Consider the following 19,609-nt stretch of genomic DNA (forward strand, 5'->3'; position numbering starts at 1 on the left):
TGTAATGGGAATGAATTGAACTATTTCTGATTACGAATGCAAAAGCTGCAAGTGATAATCGCTTATTTAGTGAAACAAAAAGAAATGTAAAACTGCGTCAATACACATCATTTAAAGATGCATCAGTAATCGTAGCTCCTGAATCGTAATTGTAATCGAATCGTGAAGTGCCCAAAGATAATCCCATCCCTAGTCTGGACTAGATCTCCTTCTGTAATGTTGAACTAAACACAAGTTTGAAACTTCATGTCAGACTTGCCTGTTCTTGTAACACGTACTTTTAAACAGATTACACAGTTGCAAGTCTTTCATGGTCTCTAAGGCACAGACTTCTATTTTTTACCGATTGTTTGACACCTCACCTTGCATGATTGACAGTTGTACCCACATTCACTCACTGATCCCGACTGCTCTTCATTGCTCCACTGAAGACGACTCCAGAATAATGTGTTGACTTTTACTCTTTCTCACTGCCCAGATGATAAAACCTTAGCTAGCATGACAAGAACTGGGGCTCAGGCTAAGCTAAGTCAGACACTCGAGGCTCAGACATTGACTGAGTTTACCGAGTGCTTCTCTGAGAGCTCCTCCATGTCTTGGCGGACAGTGACCGTTGAAATGGAGAGCACAGAAAACAATGTTGAAATCGGATTGTACCCAAAGCCCAAACTGCTGATGGAACTGCGGGATGTCCGGGTCAAAAGCGGTGAGATGGCTGAGTTCAGCTGCGTGTTTGACGGGCAGCCATTCATCAGGGTGGTATGGGATCATAACGGCCAGAACCTGGTCAGGGAGCGAGTGAGGAGCTCTCAGAATGGCGGACATTTGTCCCTGGTCATTCAGTGTGTTGGTCTAGCCGACCAAGGCCTGTACCGCTGCACCGCCATCAACCTACACGGTCAAAACAGCTCTTCTGCTCGGCTCACTGTGGAAGGTGGTTTACCTCTCTTGTTCGTCACTCTTAATCTGGTCCATCCTAGTCCTCCACCTGCTTCCTCGCAGCCTCTCTGAAGTGTCACAAGTTGGTCTCCTTCCCCTCTGCTGCACCTCGCTAACCTCATCCATCCACCCTACTGACCCCTTTATTGTCCTGGAGGCTGTTCACATCTGGTATTGCCGGGTTCACATTTGGTATTACACGAGACAACAATGCCTTTATGGAAAAAAAATAGGGTGAAAACACCATTCGGTTTTTGGGACGTGTTTTTCGCAGGTGTGAATGTGTCATTAACAAGGGGATATGTGGTAATAGCAGGTGTAAATGTATAGTTAAACGTTCTGTGTTAACATTTGGTGTTAACATGTCACCAACATGTAGATATGAGCTATTTGTGTGTGTATATTAATAACTGGTGTGAACAAGTCCCTTACATGTTGATATGGGTTAATAACTAATGTGAATATGGGTTAATAACTAGTGTGAACATGTCACTAAAATGTTTATATGGGTTAATAATTGGTGTGAATATGTCACTAACATGTTGATATGGGTTAGTAACTAATGTTAATATGGGTTAATGACTAGTCTGAACATGTCACTAACATGTTGATATGGGTTAATAACTGGTGTGAACATGTCACTAAAATGTTGATATGGGTTAGTAACTAATGTGAATACGGGTTAATAACTAGTGTGAACATGTCACTAACATGTTGATATGGGTTAATAACTGGTGTGAATATGTCACTAACATGTTGATGTGGGTTAATAATTGGTGTAAATATGTCACTAACATGTTGATATGGGTTAGTAACTAATGTTAATATGGGTTAATAACTAGTGTGAACATGTCACTAAAATGTTTATGTGGGTTAATAATTGGTGTGAATATGTCACTAACATGTTGATATGGGTTAGTAACTAATGTTAACATGGGTAAATAACTAGTGTGAACATGTCACTAACATGTTGATATGGGTTAATTACTGGTGTGAACATGTCACTAACATGTTGATATGGGTTAGTAACTAATGTGAATACGGGTTAATAACTAGTGTGAACATGTCACTAACATGTTGATATGGGTTAATTACTGGTGTGAACATGTCACTAACATGTTGATATGGGTTAGTAACTAATGTTAATATGGGTTAATGACTAGTGTGAACATGTCACTAAAATGTTTATATGGGTTAATAACTGGTGTGAACATGTCACTAACATGTTGATATGGGTTAGTAACTAATGTTAATATGGGTTAATGACTAGTCTGAACATGTCACTAACATGTTTATATGGGTTAATAACTGGTGTGAACATGTCACTAACATGTTGATATGGGTTAGTAACTAATGTGAATACGGGTTAATAACTAGTGTGAACATGTCACTAAAATGTTTATATCGGTTAATAATTGGTGTGAATATGTCACTAACATGTTGATATGGGTTAATAACTAATGTGAATATGGGTTAATAACTAGTGTGAACATGTCACTAAAATGTTTATATGGTTTAATAATTGGTGTGAATATGTCACTAACATGTTGATATGGGTTAGTAACTAATGTTAATATGGGTTAATGACTAGTGTGAACATGTCACTAACATGTTTATATGGGTTAATAACTGGTGTGAACATGTCACTAACATGTTGATATGGGTTAGTAACTAATGTTAATATGGGTTAATGACTAGTGTGAACATGTCACTAACATGTTGATATGGGTTAATAACTAATGTAAACATGTCACTAACATGTTGATATGGGTTAGTAACTAATGTGAATACGGGTTAATAACTAGTGTGAACATGTCACTAACATGTTGATATGGGTTAATTACTGGTGTGAACATGTCACTAACATGTTGATATGGATTAATAACTGGTGTGAACATGTCCCTTACATGTTGATATGGGTTAATAACTAGTGTGAACATGTCACTAAAATGTTTATGTGGGTTAATAATTGGTGTGAATATGTCACTAACATGTTGATATGGGTTAGTAACTAATGTGAATACGGGTTAATAACTAGTGTGAACATGTCACTAACATGTTGATATGGGTTAATAACTAATGTGAACATGTCACTAACATGTTGATATGGGTTAGTAACTAATGTGAATACGGGTTAATAACTAGTGTGAACATGTCACTAAAATGTTTATATTGGTTAATAATTGGTGTGAATATGTCACTAACATGTTGATATGGGTTAGTAACTAATGTGAATATGGGTTAATAACTAGTGTGAACATGTCACTAACATGTTGATATGGGTTAATTACTGGTGTGAACATGTCACTAACATGTTGATATGGATTAATAACTGGTGTGAACATGTCCCTTACATTTTGATATGGGTTAATAACTAGTGTGAACATGTCACTAAAATGTTTATGTGGGTTAATAATTGGTGTGAATATGTCACTAACATGTTGATATGGGTTAGTAACTAATGTTAATATGGGTTAATAACTAGTGTGAACATGTCCCTAACATGTTTATATGGGTTAATAACTAGTGTGAACATGTCATTAACATGTTGATATGGGTTAATTACTGGTGTGAACATGTCACTAACATGTTGATATGGATTAATAACTAGTGTGAACATGTCACTAAAATGTTTATGTGGGTTAATAATTGGTGTGAACATGTCACTAACATGTTGATATGGGTTAGTAACTAATGTTAATATGGGTTAATAACTAGTGTGAACATGTCACTAACATGTTTATATGGGTTAATAACTAGTGTGAACATGTCACTAACATGTTGATATGGGTTAATTACTGGTGTGAACATGTCCCTAACATGTTGATATGGTTTAATAACTGGTGTGAACATGTCACTAACATGTTGATATGGTTTAATAACTGGTGTGAACATGTCACTAACATGTTGATATGGGGTAATAACTGGTGTAGACACGTCACTAACATGTTGATGTGGGTTAACAGCAGATGTGACCATGTCCCTAACATGTTGATATGGGTTAATAACTAGTGTGAACATGTCACTAAAATGTTGATATGGGTTAATAACTGGTGTGAACATGTCACTAACATGTGAATATGGGTTAACAGCAGATGTGAACATGTCACTAAGACATCCATCATGTTAATATCAGTTCTAAATGTGTTGATAGCTGGTGTGACCCCTAATGACTCTTCCTAACTATTATTCTCACCCAGCTAAAGAGGCAAATGTCAAAGCCGAGTGCGCCATCGTGACTGATTCGGTGCATGCAGTGTCACGGGCGAACATGGAGAACACAAAAGATTCTCCTGAGATTCCAGACCAGGACAAGACGGTGGAGAAGCCGGGGTCTCTGCCTTACTGCTCTAAGAGACTCTACAACCTTGTCAGCCAACTTTATTTCCTGGACACATATCCCGATGCTGATTCCTGCAGCCGCCCCAACTTTCTGATCCAGCTCCCCCGAGAGCTGTTGGTCCAGAACTGCAGCCCTGGGCTGTGTTGTGTCATGAAGGAACTTTCTCTGTCTGCCATATGGCTTTACGGCTGCTTGAATATTGTGGACTCTGTATCATACTCTCTCAAACATGATGGCCCCCTGTGCTGTATGAATGTTAAGAAAGGGAGACCTGGACAAGGGGGTGCTTTCTCTTGCAAAACCTCAGCCGAGGATGCTAAGTGCAGCCTGGTGACCAAAGGTTGGCATCTGCATGTTTTTGTTGGCACTCTTCCACACTCTATTCCACCTACAGGCCAGAACTTCTTCAAGGTTTAGGAGAGGTCACTGGCCTCTGTGTCCAACATTTAGTGACCCTTACACCACTGGTCTCTAGTCACTCAAAAGAAAAGTGAATTGATATGGATGCATGACTTTTCACTAAAGCTCAGTCTTGCACCATATAAGAGCAGTTGGCGTTACGAGAGTTTTTAATTTGGTATATTTGTGTTACAGTCACTGAAGACGAGAGGACACCTAGGATCCACATCGAGGAGGAAGTCTCAGGTAAAACGGTTTGTCCCTGGTGTAGAACTTTTGGAACGTATATGACCATATATGAATAGATTTACACTAGAGATGCGCGGTTTGCGGACACAACCGCGGAGTCCGCGGATTATCCGCGGATCGGGCGGATGAAATTAAAAAAACTAAGATTTTATCCGCTCGCGGGTCGGGTCGGGCGGATTAATTTTTTTTTTTTTTTTTTTTTTTGCGGTTGGCAGTTAAACCAATTCGGAAATATATATACATAGTTAAATGTTGTTACCCACATACGAAAAACGAGCAGGCACCTGCTGCATATGCCACAACAGAAGAAAAAAAAAGAAAAGAGATGGACACTTTTACGGAGCGGAGAAGGGACGCCTCGCCGGGGTCCGGGACCGAGGCCCCTTCCCCCGAGAGGGCCCCACCGGGAGCCGTAGCTGAGGCGATCCGCGAGAAGGGCCCGACGCACGTCCAGGGTCACTACCGCGCCCACCGCACCGACACCCCGCCTCGTCCGCTTTCGCCGCGGCCGGCGTCACGCGCAGCAGGTAAGCAGCTTACCTGCCCGCCACCCCCGTGGCCGGGGGCTCGTAACATGGGTCACTCCGCGCGCTCCGCCCGCGCAGCTTACCTGCTTGCCACCCCTGTTGCCGGGGGCGCGTAACAGGGGTCACTCCGCGCGTAGTGCGCTCATGAAAGGGGTGGGGCTCACCCTGGTTGATATAGACAGCAGGACGGTGGCCATGGAAGTTGGAACCCGCTAAGGAGTGTGTAACAACCCACCTGCCGAATCAACTAGCCCTGAAAATGGATGGCGCTGGAGCGTGGGCCCATACCTGGCTGTCGCCGGCAGCGAGACGCGCTTGGAGGTGCGCTCAGCGCGGCTCCCATATGATTGCGCACTGGTGTGCGTCTGGGTCGTGACAGCGTGGCACGCGAATGTCTGTGCATTGGATCAGTCTCCTTTCTTTAACAGGCAAAAGCTTTATAACCTCACCATACCTGCCAACTTTTAAATCAGAAAAACCTAGTAGCCAGGGTTCAAGGGCCGCAGGCCCCGGTAGGTCCAGGACAAAGTCCTGGTGGAGGGTTCAGGGCTTCGCCCCCCGACGCAAAATGACTATTAGCATTCAGACAGGTTAAAATGTTGCTAAAACCATCACTTTTCTATCAGTCACAGTGACTTTTCAAAACAAAAATATTACAGCAAAAATCATATGGGTTGATTGACATGTTTATTCTGTAAGCTAACTTCAATAGTTTGAAATTATTTTGACAGTTAATGCCAGTTATCCTGTCAACCTTTCACAAGACTTCAATTTGTTAATTGAAAGTATAAATAGTATAAACACTTTTTACAGTATGTCGTGCTGTGAAATACAGCCGACAGGATTGCGCATGCATGGTGCAGGAGAACAAAGGACTTCTTTCATTTAAGGTTTGTGATAAACCATCAAACTCATTCGTTAAAAGGACTCTATAGTAATATAAAGCGAATTTTTCTGGACATTATCATGCAAGAAAAGTTTATTTTTGGGATCGCGATCACCGCGTAATGATTTTTAAAGGTTGCATTACAAACATTTAACTGTCCCATGTGATCAGCCAGTGCGATTGGAAGTCCATGCTCAATTATTGCCTCCGTAAATAAAACTTCGGCATTTATCACATCCAAAGAATCTGTTTGGGCGACGAAAAACGTTGAAAGTTTTCCACTTGTATCGCTAGCAACGGCATTAGACTTGTGTTTTTTTGTCCCAACGTGGTCTTTTACATCGCTAATTCCTCCGTGTCCGATCGAAAAATCTTGTCTGCACAAGGTGCAATTCGCGTAGTTTTCACCCTTTTTTTAATTTTTTTTTATTAATATTAGATATATAACAACGGGCGGATGGTGGGCGGGTGTAGTTCTGATCAAACGTTACATCGGGTGGATGGCGGATGGATGGCGGATGGTTGACGACTTTCTGACGCGGTTGCGGATGAAATAATTGCCTATCCGCGCATCTCTAATTTACACACAATTATACAACATATCGAATAGCTCATATCGAGAAAAACTGTTTATAGTATCCAGTAACATATAGGACTATACTTTACTTTACCTCTACGTGAAAACACTTTACCTAATAATACTTTCAGTATGCTGAAGGTGTATACTTGGATGAAGATAATTTGTTAGCACATAAACAAACATTGAACTTGCGGGAAGCAGGCTTTAGATTTACTGTTTATTTTATATTTACTTGAGCTGCTTCTGTGCTGTCTAGTCTTTAATTTTCATTATTCCGCACAGCCTTCTCTAGCTCAACAATCACAGTGGAAGAAGAAACCCATCAGTCCTACTACTCTGATGCTAAGGCACCAGACCAAACACACACATTTAAACTCGAGCCAGACTCCAAATTATACTCCAGCACTTTGGAGAAAACAAAACAAAAGCCAGTTTTCCTCAGCAAACTTTCTCCAGCAGTAGCGACTGTTGGAGAAAATGCTTCGTTTACCGTCACAGTTTCTGGTTTACCTGAACCCACTGTTCAGTGGGCCCACAATGGGCAGACCATAAGCATGTCATCAATCTACACATTTGTCCAAGAACAAAATAAGTACAGTCTGATAATTAACAGCGTTGGAGAAGAATTAGAGGGAGAGTACTCTTGCACTGTCAGCAATCGGTTTGGACAGGAAACATGCACTTCTTATTTGAACATTCAGGTGAAGGAACCACAGAAGGCAGATAGCCTTGAGAGAATGTTTGTGCCAATGGGCAACCCTCCAGTGTTTTCCAAAGCTATTGAGTCCATTCAGCTGTGCGAGGGAGGTCATGCGTCGTTTTGGTACATTGTGACCGGGGATCCTGGGCCTGAAGTACACTGGCTCAAGGGCAGTCTTCACATTAAACCTAGCAGCTGTTGCATAATTGTGAACAGCTCAGATGGCTCAGGATCCCTCACACTTAAAAGTGTCAAGCAGGATGATGGAGCCGTCTACACATGTAAGGCTTCAAACCAGTTTGGGGAAGCCACTTGTACCGCTGAGCTATTGGTATTTAGTGAGAAAGTTCGAGAGGAATTGGTTAGAAAAACAAACTCTTTGACCTTGTCCATGACAGAAGAAACTACAGAATCCGGATTTTACAAGAAAAGTAGTCGGTCTGATCAGATGATTTACAGCATTAGTAATGAAAACATGCAGGTTATTCCTAGCGAGGAAGTGGGACCCTTTGAACTACCGGTCATTTCTGTAGCCACCCGCCATTGCGAGCAGGTCACCCACAAAGCAGCAGTGCTACAGTCTCACGAGATCCAAGAGAGCCTTTCTTTGGTTCCCAGTCATCCACCACATGCTTCAACTGTTCCTGTGAAAACATTACACTTGGCAGCTTCCCTATCGTCAGTCCAGGAGAGACAAAAGATCACTGAGCAGCACTCTGAACGTATTCTTTGCCCTCAGGTGGTTGAGCTTGACTTTACCAGACAGCAGCGCTCAAAGCTACAATCAGCCGCAACAGAGGAAGTCCTCCCACTTACCACAGTGAAAGCTCAGACAATGGCAGACCACATTCCAGAGCAAGTACAGACTTTGGCTGAGCCCAGGCAGCTTGTTAGCAGCCATTCAGTCGAGCCTGCTCTTTTAGCCTTTGATGAAACGTTATCTGTAAATCACAGACTAGAGGAAGAGAAAACTTTAAATATCATTGAGGGGCTTAACATGTTATACTGTGCTCAGTCAGCAGGACAGCTGCCAATCACAGAAAACCATTGTGTGCCTTTGCTAGTAGATACAGCAACCAAACCATTGATAGAGAAAGAGCCACGAAAGGCAGTGGTTGCACCAGTAATTGAATCAATGCTGTCTTTGAGCAAAGAGCATTCATTCATAAAGAATGTACCAGTACAAGACGTAGTCAATCCAGACAAAGGTCAGGTCTACAGGTCAGCTGTTACCGCTGAAGAGAAACATTTATTTCAAAGTGATCAGTTAGGAGAGATATCAGGTATTGTGTCATCTCAGAGTCTGCAGCCTCTGCCACAAGGAGAAGTACTTCTGAACCTTCAGCTTATCAACAATCAGTCTGTTTTGCAGTCAGAAGGTAGATTCAGCAGTGAAACACCTTCAACAGAGCAGGCATGTGCGGTAAAAAGTCCTATTTTGCTTCGCACTGTAACTCAAGAAGAGCAGAGGACTGTTATTTGTGATGTCACCTCAGAGGTCTCATCCAAGATGAACACTCAGTCTCTCAAGCTCAAGACAGAGCTTCCACCACCACAGTACCTCCAGTCAATTGATTCTGCATCAGTTCTACAAAAGGAAGATATACTTACCACTAGCAAACCAACACAACAGGTGGTGGCACTAAAACAGGAAAAGGCTCGAAAATATGCGGCACTCTCACAAGAGAGTAGGGAGCTCAAAGGGGACTTCCACAAAGATCTGGAGGTGTCTTCAGCAGGGATTCAATCCCAACCTGGTACACAGCCTGGGATTTTAAGCATCCTGGCCGTCTCCTCCCAGCCTGTGCAGCTGCCAAAGGAGACACCATTCTCAACAGATATAAAACAGCAAAGAGCATTGGTTCAGAAAGAGGATTGCTGGAATACTGTTAATTCTGTAAATGTTACAGACATTCACAATCTGGAAGAGGGCCATACTACTTATCTTCAAACTGAAAACAAAGTCCAGACTGAGATAAAGACTGAGTCTAAGATTCCCAAAATGTCTGTTTCAATTGAAGAAAAGGCAGTTGCAAATGAGGGCTGTGCTGTTTTAGAAGCTGCTGAGCAAGATTTTGCAATCTCCATCCAGGAAGGTCAATCAGTGCGACAATCAGTTTTGCTACAGGAAAAAATAATTCTCACTGGGGAAAAGTCAAGTGAGATTCTAACACGTGAGGGCTTAATTTCAAGACTTTCGACCCAACCTAAAAAAGTTGTGTTTGTCTCTGAAAGTCAAGAATCCCAAGCTCTACCTAAAGAACTTAACTTCATTATTCAGATGCCCAAAGAGTCACATTTGAATATTCAACATCAGCTCAGAGATGCTCTTCAGTCTGCTGTAGCCTGCCAGCATCCAGTGCTGTTCGCTGATGTTATTGGCCACTTTGACGCACCCAACATTGAAGAAATAAATGTACAAAAGGAGCCCAAAGGGATTGTGCACACATACCTGATTACATCACCTGGTGCTCTCATGGAGCTCACACTGCTTTTTGAGTGTGAATACCCCCACAGGGCCAATCTGAGATCAGAACTCCAGGTCGCTCTTCATGCTTTGGTTTTGCAAGAGCAGCAAAGTCTAGTTTCGGAGAGACCAGGTTTTATGCAAATCAACAAGCCTCAGAAGGCAATGATCTGCTCACAACATTTCAAGCAGAAGTTCTCATCAGAGGTTGACAATGTGATTGTGGCAGAGAGTACTGTTGGGGTTGCTCCAGTTGCTTCTCAGTCTGCCTCCATCAACATGGAAACACTCTTCCAAAATGCAACAATTCAGAGTCAGATGGAAGTCCACGAATTAAACCAGGAGAGTGAGGCCAAAGTTGCTTCAGTCAATGGGTCAGTCCAAGAGCCAGTCATTCAGACTCCTCACCAACAGTATGAAGACTTTGTTCACAATGAAAAGTCTTCTTCAGGGGCCATTGTTATCAGTGAGTCTTTAGATAGTGAGGCTAGCTCTCCACTTGTCATTGCTTCAATGGACAAGGTTTGTGCTGAGGAAAACAGCAAGGTTGTCATTGCGTCCACCATCAAATATGCCACTATTACTAATTGGTTTGTCAATGGACAATTGGTCAAATCTGGCAAAGAGTTTCAATGTTCTAGAGATCAGGACACGTACAAACTGACTATCAACACAGTTGTGAAGGAGAAACATGAAGGTGAATATGCCTGTGAGGTGGAGAATCAAGCTGGGAAGACCACGACATGGACAACAGTCAGAGTTGTCCCGAGAGGTTTGATGATGGCTAATTCTTTAAAATCATCATCATCTAACCTCAAACATCTGATGCCTGCAAACCTCAATCAGAAACCCTTAGAGGATTTTGCTTTCCACAATTCAAACTTTACTTTCTCCTCATCCGTTTACCTTTTTTCTCCAACAATTCACCTTTCATCACTTCTGGTACTTTTCCCCTGCATGTGTTCTCTATATCATCATCTAAAGCCGTCTTCTTCTTCAGTGCACATAACGTAACACCTTTAGTTTACCACAATCTCCCAATCCATTCAATTTCCTCTTACCTGTCAAATTTTTGGTTGATATATGATTACATTTGTGTCTTTCTTTCCTTATCTCCAAACAGCAATACCTGTGTTTAAGCACACAATGGTTCCACTGGAGATCAATGCTGGCAACATTGTCAGGTTTGAGTGTGAAACTGAGGATGCTCCCGAAGTCATCTTCAAGTGGTTCAAAGATGGACATCGCATCAAAGACGGTGACATGTTTCGGATTATCAGCCGTGTTACCACTTCCTCTCTGGAGCTCCTGAGCGCCACCAAGGATGACGCTGGCGAATACAGCTGCAAGGCGTCCAACAAGCACGGCAGTGAAGAATGCTCCGCCACACTAAGTGTGACAGGTACGCAGCCATCCTTGTTGTTGACTGAACATCCTCTATTTTCCTCTGCTGTCCTACAGACAATCTATTATTTGTTTTTTCAGCTCAGACTTAGTATAAAAGTTATTCTAATATGTTTCTGTTTTGTTTTTTTATTCTTATAGACAAACAGTTCCCTCCCATTTTTATAACTAAACCCAACGTGCATACCGCTTATGTTGGGAAGAGCATGATGACTGAGTGTCTTATATCAGGATCTGCTCCTCTGAATGTCATGTGGTTTAAAGACCAGAAAGACTTACTCCACATGCCCGAGCACTACAGAAACTTTGTGGATAAGAATAAGATTGGGCTTGAGATATCCACAGTTCAGCCAGCTGACCAGGGACTTTACCTGTGCCATGTGTCTAATAATGTTGGCACGGCTGAGTGCAGCTTTGAGCTACAGGTTTTTGATAAGCCTAACTTTGTGAAGCTCCTGAATCAAGTGGCTGCTGTGGTTGGGAACCCTCTGCACCTGGAGTTCCAGGTGGATGAAGTTACAGGAGTAACTGTGAGCTGGACCAGAGATGGTAGAAAGGTCCACCAGTCTCCCGAATGCAAATTGTCCTTTGAGGACAAAACAGTTGCTCTTGACATCCCAAAGACCGTGCTGAAAGACTGCGGCTCTTATGTGTGCACGGTTACAAATGAAGCAGGGAGTGCAACTTGCACCACCTTAGTGAAGGTTCAAGGTAAGACTTTACGTTTGCGTACTGACAAGGAACATCTATTCTGTGTGCTTTGTACTTTTTTCTATTTACGCTACTGGTTTGGATTTTCCAAATCACTTCTTTGACTTCACATTGGCACATCCGCAGAGCCGCCGGTCTTTGTAAAGAGACTGGAAGCAGCCGCACTTTGGAGGAACGGTGTCACTGCACACCTGCAATGCAATGTCAAAGGATCTCCTGAACTTCAAATTACATGGTTTCTAAATAACCACAAGCTGCCTGCTGGCAGTCGATACAACATCAGTTTGAAAAATAACGTGGCTTCTCTTGAGATTCAGGACGTCACTTTGAGTGACAGTGGCAGCTACACCTGTGAAGTTCTCAATGAGTTTGGGTGTGAAAGCTGCAGTACAAAAGTAAAAGTCAAAGGTTTGTATATACTTTACGGTTTGGTGTGAACATAGTAAGAAAAGGTCTTCTAAAAGAAACCCTCTGATCTACTTTAGAGCCGCCGTCTTTCAGAAGGGTTTTGCCATCTGTAGAGGTTGTGAGAGGTGCTGTTGCTGTATTGGACTGTGACATTGAGGGATCTGCACCATTCGAGGTGTCCTGGAAAAAGAATAGGAAACACTTGAAGACCGATAAGAAATATAGAATCATGTCACAAGGTTCTTTTACCTCTCTGGAGATTCTGTCCTTTGAAAGCATTGATGCTGGCGAATACGAATGTGTTGTATCCAACGAAGTCGGATCTGTAAATTCAAAATCAGTGGCAAAATTAAAAGGTTAGTGCTGCATGAATTAGGCTCGGGAAAGCGGGGCTCCAGACTGACGATATTTAAGTTCATAAATCTTAATGCATTTTTGTTTGTTTGTTTGCATTGTTATTTGCATTTGATCAAGGCCAGAATTGTGGAGCACAAACTGTGTTGACGTCCTGCCTTACGCAATGTTGACATAACACTCCCAATTTGACGTCTGGAGTCCTTTTAAATTGTTAAGTGTTCTGATGATTGTATCTTGTTTGGATCTACCATTCCAGAGTCTCCAGTGTTCTCAAAGAGGATTGAGAGTGCTGTAGCAGTGCTGGGCAGCAGCGTTAGAATGCAGGGAATAATAAAAGGCTCCCCTACGATCACTGTCAAGTGGATGAAAGACTCTGAAATGCTCAGAGATGAAGATCCAAACGTGAAAATTGTGCTTGAGAACAACGTTGCTAGCATTTTATTCTCATCTATTCAAATAAAGCACGGTGGCAAGTACACTTGCCTGGTGGAAAACGAGGCGGGTCAACAAAAATGCGAGGCAAACCTAACTGTTCAAGGTTAAAACATTATACTGTTGTCTGAAACATTTCACTTTTTAGTTGATCCCACAATCTAAAATTAGTGTTGTGTTTTAGAACCTGCAAAGATCTTAGAGAAAACAGAGTCCATCAGTGTGACTGTTGGGGACCCAGTCACGCTTGAGTGTACCATCTCTGGAAGCCCAGACCTCAAAGTCAAGTGGTTTAGGGACGACAAGGAAATGATCAGTGGACGCAAATATCGGATGAGTGTGAAGGAAAACACTGCCATCCTGAAAATTCTGACAGCAGAAAAGGCTGACACCTCTGAGTACAAGATGGAGGTGTCCAATAAAGTTGGAAAAGACCAGTGCACATGCTCAGTGACTGTTATCGGTTGGTTTTATCCAGAAATATTTCATCTAAGCTTAAATGTAGCTTTGGAAGCAGTGATGAGACTTATATGTGTGGTACGTCTTTTCATGTTACAGACCGGACAGTTCCCCCCTCCTTCATCAAACCTCTAAAGAAAGTGATGGCAAATGTAGACAGTACCGCTACCCTAGAGTGCAGACTTGCTGGATCGCAGCCAATGGGAGTGTCTTGGTACAAAGACAATAAAGAACTCCAAAAAGATGCTAATTATGAGATTAATTGGCATGACAACAAAGCATCTGTGCTAATCAGCAAAGTTTGCCAAGCCCATGCTGGAGTTTATACTTGTCGGGCCTCAAATGACGCCGGCAGTGGAGAGTCCAGCGGTACTTTGTCGATAAAAGGTTTGACTTGTTGCTTTCCCTGAAACTGCGTGACAGATTATTGGTGGATCATTCATTGCATGTGCTGTTTTTCCTGTGTAACTACAGAACCTCCAGTCTTCACAGAGGAACCAAAGGCTCAGGACTCGTTACCAGGGTCCAACATTGTTTTCAAAGCAGACTTTACAGGATCAACTCCTCTGGCTATTAAATGGTTCAGAGAGGAGAAAGAAATGTTCACGGGTGGGAGATGTTTTATTAAGAGAGAAAGTTTGTCAAGCTCCTTAGAGCTTTACTCAGTCAAACCCAGTGATTCTGCTCGGTACACGTGCCAAGTATGCAACAATGCCGGGAAGGTGGATTGCACTGCAGTCCTCTTTGTCAAAGGTGCTTTGTCTTTCTGTCTTGTGAAAAAGTCTCAAATATTTTCCCTCTTTACTTAGCATCTTGTCTTTATTACAGAACCGCCAAAATTTGCAATCAAGCTTGAGTCTTCGCTGCTGCTGAAAACTACACAACCTCTAAAGTTGTCCTGCAAAGTACATGGCATGCCTCTTATCACCATCACATGGTTTAAGAATGGCAAGGAAATACATTCTGATGACAGATGCAAGGCATCCTTTGATGGCTCCATAGCAAACCTGCAGGTGGACAGGTGTTCTGCAGACGATAGTGGTGAATATGTCTGTGTGGCATCCAGTGACGCTGGAAAAGATGAGTGCAGCAGCTCAGTTAACGTCAAAGGTTTGTGCTGTTGGTTGGAGTTCTCAATGTCTTTGTCTTGTCCACATTGTTCCTCCTGCCAATCCAAGTTCTTAGGATCATGCCATCATTGGACAATGAGAATAATGACAAACAAGGGCCATGTGGATCAGATAGACAGTGTCTGAAATCTGATTATAGATTTACATTGAACTATCATTTTCTTGTTTCTAGAACCTCCCTCGTTTCTGAGACCTTTTGAATCGATCGAGCTTGTGAAAGGATCTGACATAGTCATGGAAGGAACTGTTTCAGGCTCTGCCCCATATGAAATCTGTTTCTTCCACAATGACAATTTGATTAGGAACAATAAAAGACATAAGATCAGTGTTGAGAATAAGACTGTCTCTCTTCAAATCTCAAACTGTGAGGATCAAGACTCTGGCACGTACCTGTGCACAGTGACTAATAATGTTGGTGAGACGTCGTGCTTCTGCAGCATTTCTCTGACAGGTCAGTGACTGTTAATCCTTTAACAATTTGGAATTAGACTGCTGTGAACATGGCAATAATGTAGTTCAACTTCATGTTTGAAATGTTGGAAAACATTTGTTTCACATTTGGCGTTCTCTCACCAGAACCACCATCATTTGTTCAGAAACTCGAAGACATATTGTGCAGGGCACACTCAGACGTGTCTATGAGATGTACCGTGTCTGGGTCACTTCCCATGACACTGTCATGGTTCAAGGATAATCAGGAGCTCACAGAAAACGAGCATGTCAAGATGTTCTTTGAAGCCAAATGTGCAACGCTGACTCTAGAAAACACTCATGTCCATCATGGTGGGAAGTACACGTGTCAGGCTCAGAATGCAGCCGGTAGTAAAAGATGCTCTGCCATTGTCGTCGTGTCAGGTTTGTTTTTGTTTGTTTAACAGCTGATGCCACTGCTTCTGTTACAATCAGTAATGGCAGCTAATTTAGTCTTTCCTTTGATCGCAGAACCACCAAGTATACTAGAACATTCAAAATCCGTCAGTGTGACACAGGGTGACCCAACCACGCTTGAATGCCGATTCTCAGGCACCAAACCACTCAAGTCTCAATGGTTAAAGGCCGGAAAGGAACTAAACTCAGGCCTAAAATACAAAGTGCTTGGTGCGGACTTCCGATCTGTGCTGACCATCTTGAAAACAGATAAAAGTGATGGCGGCGACTACGTATGCCAAGTTGAAAACGAAGCTGGTGCAACTTCTTGTGTGGCTGTAGTCACAGTCTTAGGTCAGGTCAACCTTTCAGTCAGTTCAGTGCAGTATTCTGACAGCCAGTTTAATACATGGTTCTACTCTGTAACAGATGGCATTCTTAAACCAACTTTTACAAGTAAACTGAAGGAGACCGAGGCCATCAAAGGTTTTTCTGCTCATCTGGAAACCCTGGTATCAGGCTCGCTCCCAATGGACATCCAATGGTTCAGAGACAACGACAACATCCAGACTGATAACAAATATAAGTGCTCCTTCTCTGACAATGTTGCATTGCTGGAAGTTAGTCTTCTTGATAGTCAGGACAGTGGTCTTTACACCTGCGTGGCCACAAACAAAGCAGGGTCTTCTCAATGTTCGGGCATCTTGCATGTCCAAGGTTAGAACACCTTCTCCTAAATCTTATTGGACAATTTTAGTGATTTATAACAGATGAGCTTTGTCTTCCAACAGAACCACCAAGTATTATTGAAAGACCCGAATCAATGAATGTTTTGCCTGGGTCAAAGGTGAAGTTACATGTTCGGGTGTCTGGCACACCACCAGTGACCATGAGATGGTATAAGGACATGATGGAGATCCACTCAAGTGCAGACTGTTCTGTAATAAGACACAACGGCTCAAGTTCTCTGGAGTTCTTCTCTGTGACAACATCCGATTCTGGTCTTTACATCTGCAAAATTAATAACAACTTTGGCTCCACATTCTGCAAAACCACAGTCTTTGTTCAAGGTCATTATTGGTCTGCGTCACTTTACTTCCCTTGTCCAGGTACTTTTACTAAGTCATATGTTTTTTCCAGAACCCCCTGTTTTTGTGGAGAAACCCGACAGCTTTTCAGTGGTAAAAGCAGGAGCAAAACATGTCTTGGAATGCAAGGTTTCTGGTTCTCCAGAGATTTCTGTGCGATGGTTTAAAGGTGGAGCCCCCATTGAACCCAGTACAAATCGCAAGATGTTGTTCCTCAACTCCGTGGCCACATTAGAGATTCAGCATGCCGCTGAAAGTGACATGGGGAAATACATTTGCGAAGCGCACAATGACGCAGGCACAGAGAGTTGCAGTTTCGAATTGGAAGTGAAAGGTTGGTTTGGACATGTTGATGTCATGCTACTATGTCAGGGGGACAGTAAATGACCTCCCTCCCTTCCAGTCTTAAAGTTTGTTCTGGTTGGAGTCTAGTAAATCTTCATGTAAAAAATATGTCCTTGCACATCTATGAAGACACTTACATTTTTAATGTGTGTTATTTCAGAGCCTCCCACATTTGTTGTCCAGCTGGCATCTCTTGAAGTCGTTGAAGGTTGCACTGCAATGTTTACCTGCAAAGTGACAGGAAGTGGTCCCTTTAAAGTCACATGGTTCAAAGATAGAGTGCCTATCGAATCTAACTACAAGTATTTAATTGTTGACGACGAGCACATGACATTAAAAGTCTTGGACTGCCAAGTCAGAGATGTTGGTTCTTACGAGTGTGTGGTTGCTAACGAGGTGGGAAGTTGTTCCGGTGTTGCAGCTCTTTCGATGAAAGGTCAGTATGTAAAGATTGATGATTCTTTACTCACACTGATGCCAGGAATCTGTGTTTGGTTTTACAATTATGACATTTCTCTTCATTAGTACCTCCACGATTTATTGAAAGGATTCAAAATAGCTCAACAATCTTGGGGGATACTGCCGTCTTTTGTTGCACCGTTAATGGTTCTGAGCCTCTATGCATAAATTGGCAAAAAGACGGCAAATGGATTCCAGAGGATCCCAAAATCAAGAGAACGTTTGAAAATTTGGTGGCCACTCTAAAAATTCCTGTGTGTGAGACAAGTCATGGCGGGAAATATACATGCCAAGTCGTAAACGAGGCTGGACAGGAAACATGCTTCGCAGCCCTTGTTGTGAAAGGTATATCTACTCCATGCACCATACTTGCTACATTGACCTAATGAAATTAAACTACCTTTTGTGTTGGTGTTGTAGAACCGCCTTCAATCCAAGACAAGCCAGGAGCAGTCAAAGTCACTCGTGGAGATCCAGTTAAACTTGAGTGCAGAATAGTTGGAAGTCCTGACATTGTTGTAAGTTGGAGCAAAGAAGGCAAAGAGCTCCACACCAGTAGGAAATATCATTTGTTACACGAAAAGGACCTCAGCAGTCTAAATATTCAGCACTGCGAGCTGCAAGACAGCGGAGATTATCTTTTGGAGGCCACAAATTCTGTGGGAAAGTGTCGCTGTAAAGTGTCACTGCTAGTTTTAGGTTTGTAGCACAGATTTGCTCTCAACATTCCCATTGTTTTCCTGCTCTAATCATCTTTCGTTGTTACAGAGGAAGAAATAGCTCCTGCCTTTACAAAAAAGTTGACAAACGTTCAAGCAGTTCTGGGTTCAGTGGTCACCATGGAGTGTAAAATGGTCGGTTCTCTTCCAATTGTTGTTGGCTGGACTAAAGGCAAAGAACCCCTCAGTGAGGATTCCAAGTATAAAATGTGGCAGGATGACAACACGGTCCGGCTGCAATTTAGGCTGACTGAGAGCTTTGATACGGGAGAGTACTCGTGTCATCTTAGCAACAAGGCGGGCAGCTGCATATGCAGTGCAGCTGTCACTGCTAAAGGTTCGCATTGACATGTCCAAATTTGCTCTTTCAAGGAAAAACGTGTTCACGTATTGAATTTGTTTTTGTGTGGGTTCTAGTGCCGCCACGGTTCACAGTGGAACTTGAGTCCCAGGCTGTTGTTCCAAAGTCCACAGTGCTTTTCAAAAGCACATTTGAAGGAACACCACCATTTACAGTCAAATGGGTCAAAGATGACTTGGAACTGGTGGCTGGTCCATCTTGTCGAATCGGACAGGATGAATATTTTTCTTCATTGCAACTGGACTCTGTCGGAAACTTGCAGAGTGGGACTTATTCTTGCCAAGTTAGCAACGAAGTGGGCGCAATAAGAAGCGCAGCCCAATTGCTGGTGAAAGGTTGGACTTTTTTCCATCAAAATGTCCACCTTAATTACAGCAAGCATTTATACTTTCCTCGAATCTTCTCTTACTAACCTGACTACTTTGTCACATTGTTGCATGTGGAAATCCAGCTGATTTTTTTTTTTTTTTTACTTCACAGAACCACCAAAGTTTGTCCAGAAACTTCTTCCCAAAACCTTTGTCAAGCTGCGCGAGGCCAACAGTTTGGAATGCAAATTCTCCACCACACAGTCACTCCATGTGAGGTGGTTCAAAAATGATGAAAAGGTCATGGATGGAGACGACTATAAAACCGTTTTAGTGGACTCAACAGCGCATCTCCAGCTTCGCTCTGCGGGGCTGGACCACAATGGTGTGTACACGTGCGAGGCTCAAAATGATGCCGGCAGTGTGAGCTGCAGCACCGTGCTCACAGTCCAAGGTCAGCAATCGAATGGC

General features: G+C 42.7%; 1 protein-coding gene across 1 annotated transcript in view; it reads left to right on the top strand.

Moving 5' to 3' along the window:
* Positions 1-19,609, top strand: part of LOC133614011 (titin-like) — a 254,475-nt gene that overhangs the window by 38,778 nt on the left and 196,088 nt on the right. The window contains 25 exon segments of the mRNA XM_072914563.1: positions 479-934; positions 4,140-4,622; positions 4,877-4,927; positions 7,206-10,862; positions 11,214-11,492; positions 11,636-12,205; positions 12,332-12,613; positions 12,691-12,969; positions 13,227-13,508; positions 13,587-13,865; positions 13,961-14,248; positions 14,336-14,614; positions 14,690-14,971; positions 15,164-15,442; positions 15,568-15,846; positions 15,934-16,212; positions 16,288-16,575; positions 16,650-16,928; positions 16,999-17,280; positions 17,452-17,727; positions 17,817-18,095; positions 18,171-18,449; positions 18,519-18,806; positions 18,887-19,165; positions 19,311-19,592. Coding sequence (XP_072770664.1) covers positions 479-934; positions 4,140-4,622; positions 4,877-4,927; positions 7,206-10,862; positions 11,214-11,492; positions 11,636-12,205; positions 12,332-12,613; positions 12,691-12,969; positions 13,227-13,508; positions 13,587-13,865; positions 13,961-14,248; positions 14,336-14,614; positions 14,690-14,971; positions 15,164-15,442; positions 15,568-15,846; positions 15,934-16,212; positions 16,288-16,575; positions 16,650-16,928; positions 16,999-17,280; positions 17,452-17,727; positions 17,817-18,095; positions 18,171-18,449; positions 18,519-18,806; positions 18,887-19,165; positions 19,311-19,592 — 10,836 coding nt within the window.

This window comes from Nerophis lumbriciformis, linkage group LG13 (assembly GCF_033978685.3).
Source record: "Nerophis lumbriciformis linkage group LG13, RoL_Nlum_v2.1, whole genome shotgun sequence".
In the NCBI taxonomy this organism is placed as follows: domain Eukaryota; kingdom Metazoa; phylum Chordata; class Actinopteri; order Syngnathiformes; family Syngnathidae; genus Nerophis; species Nerophis lumbriciformis.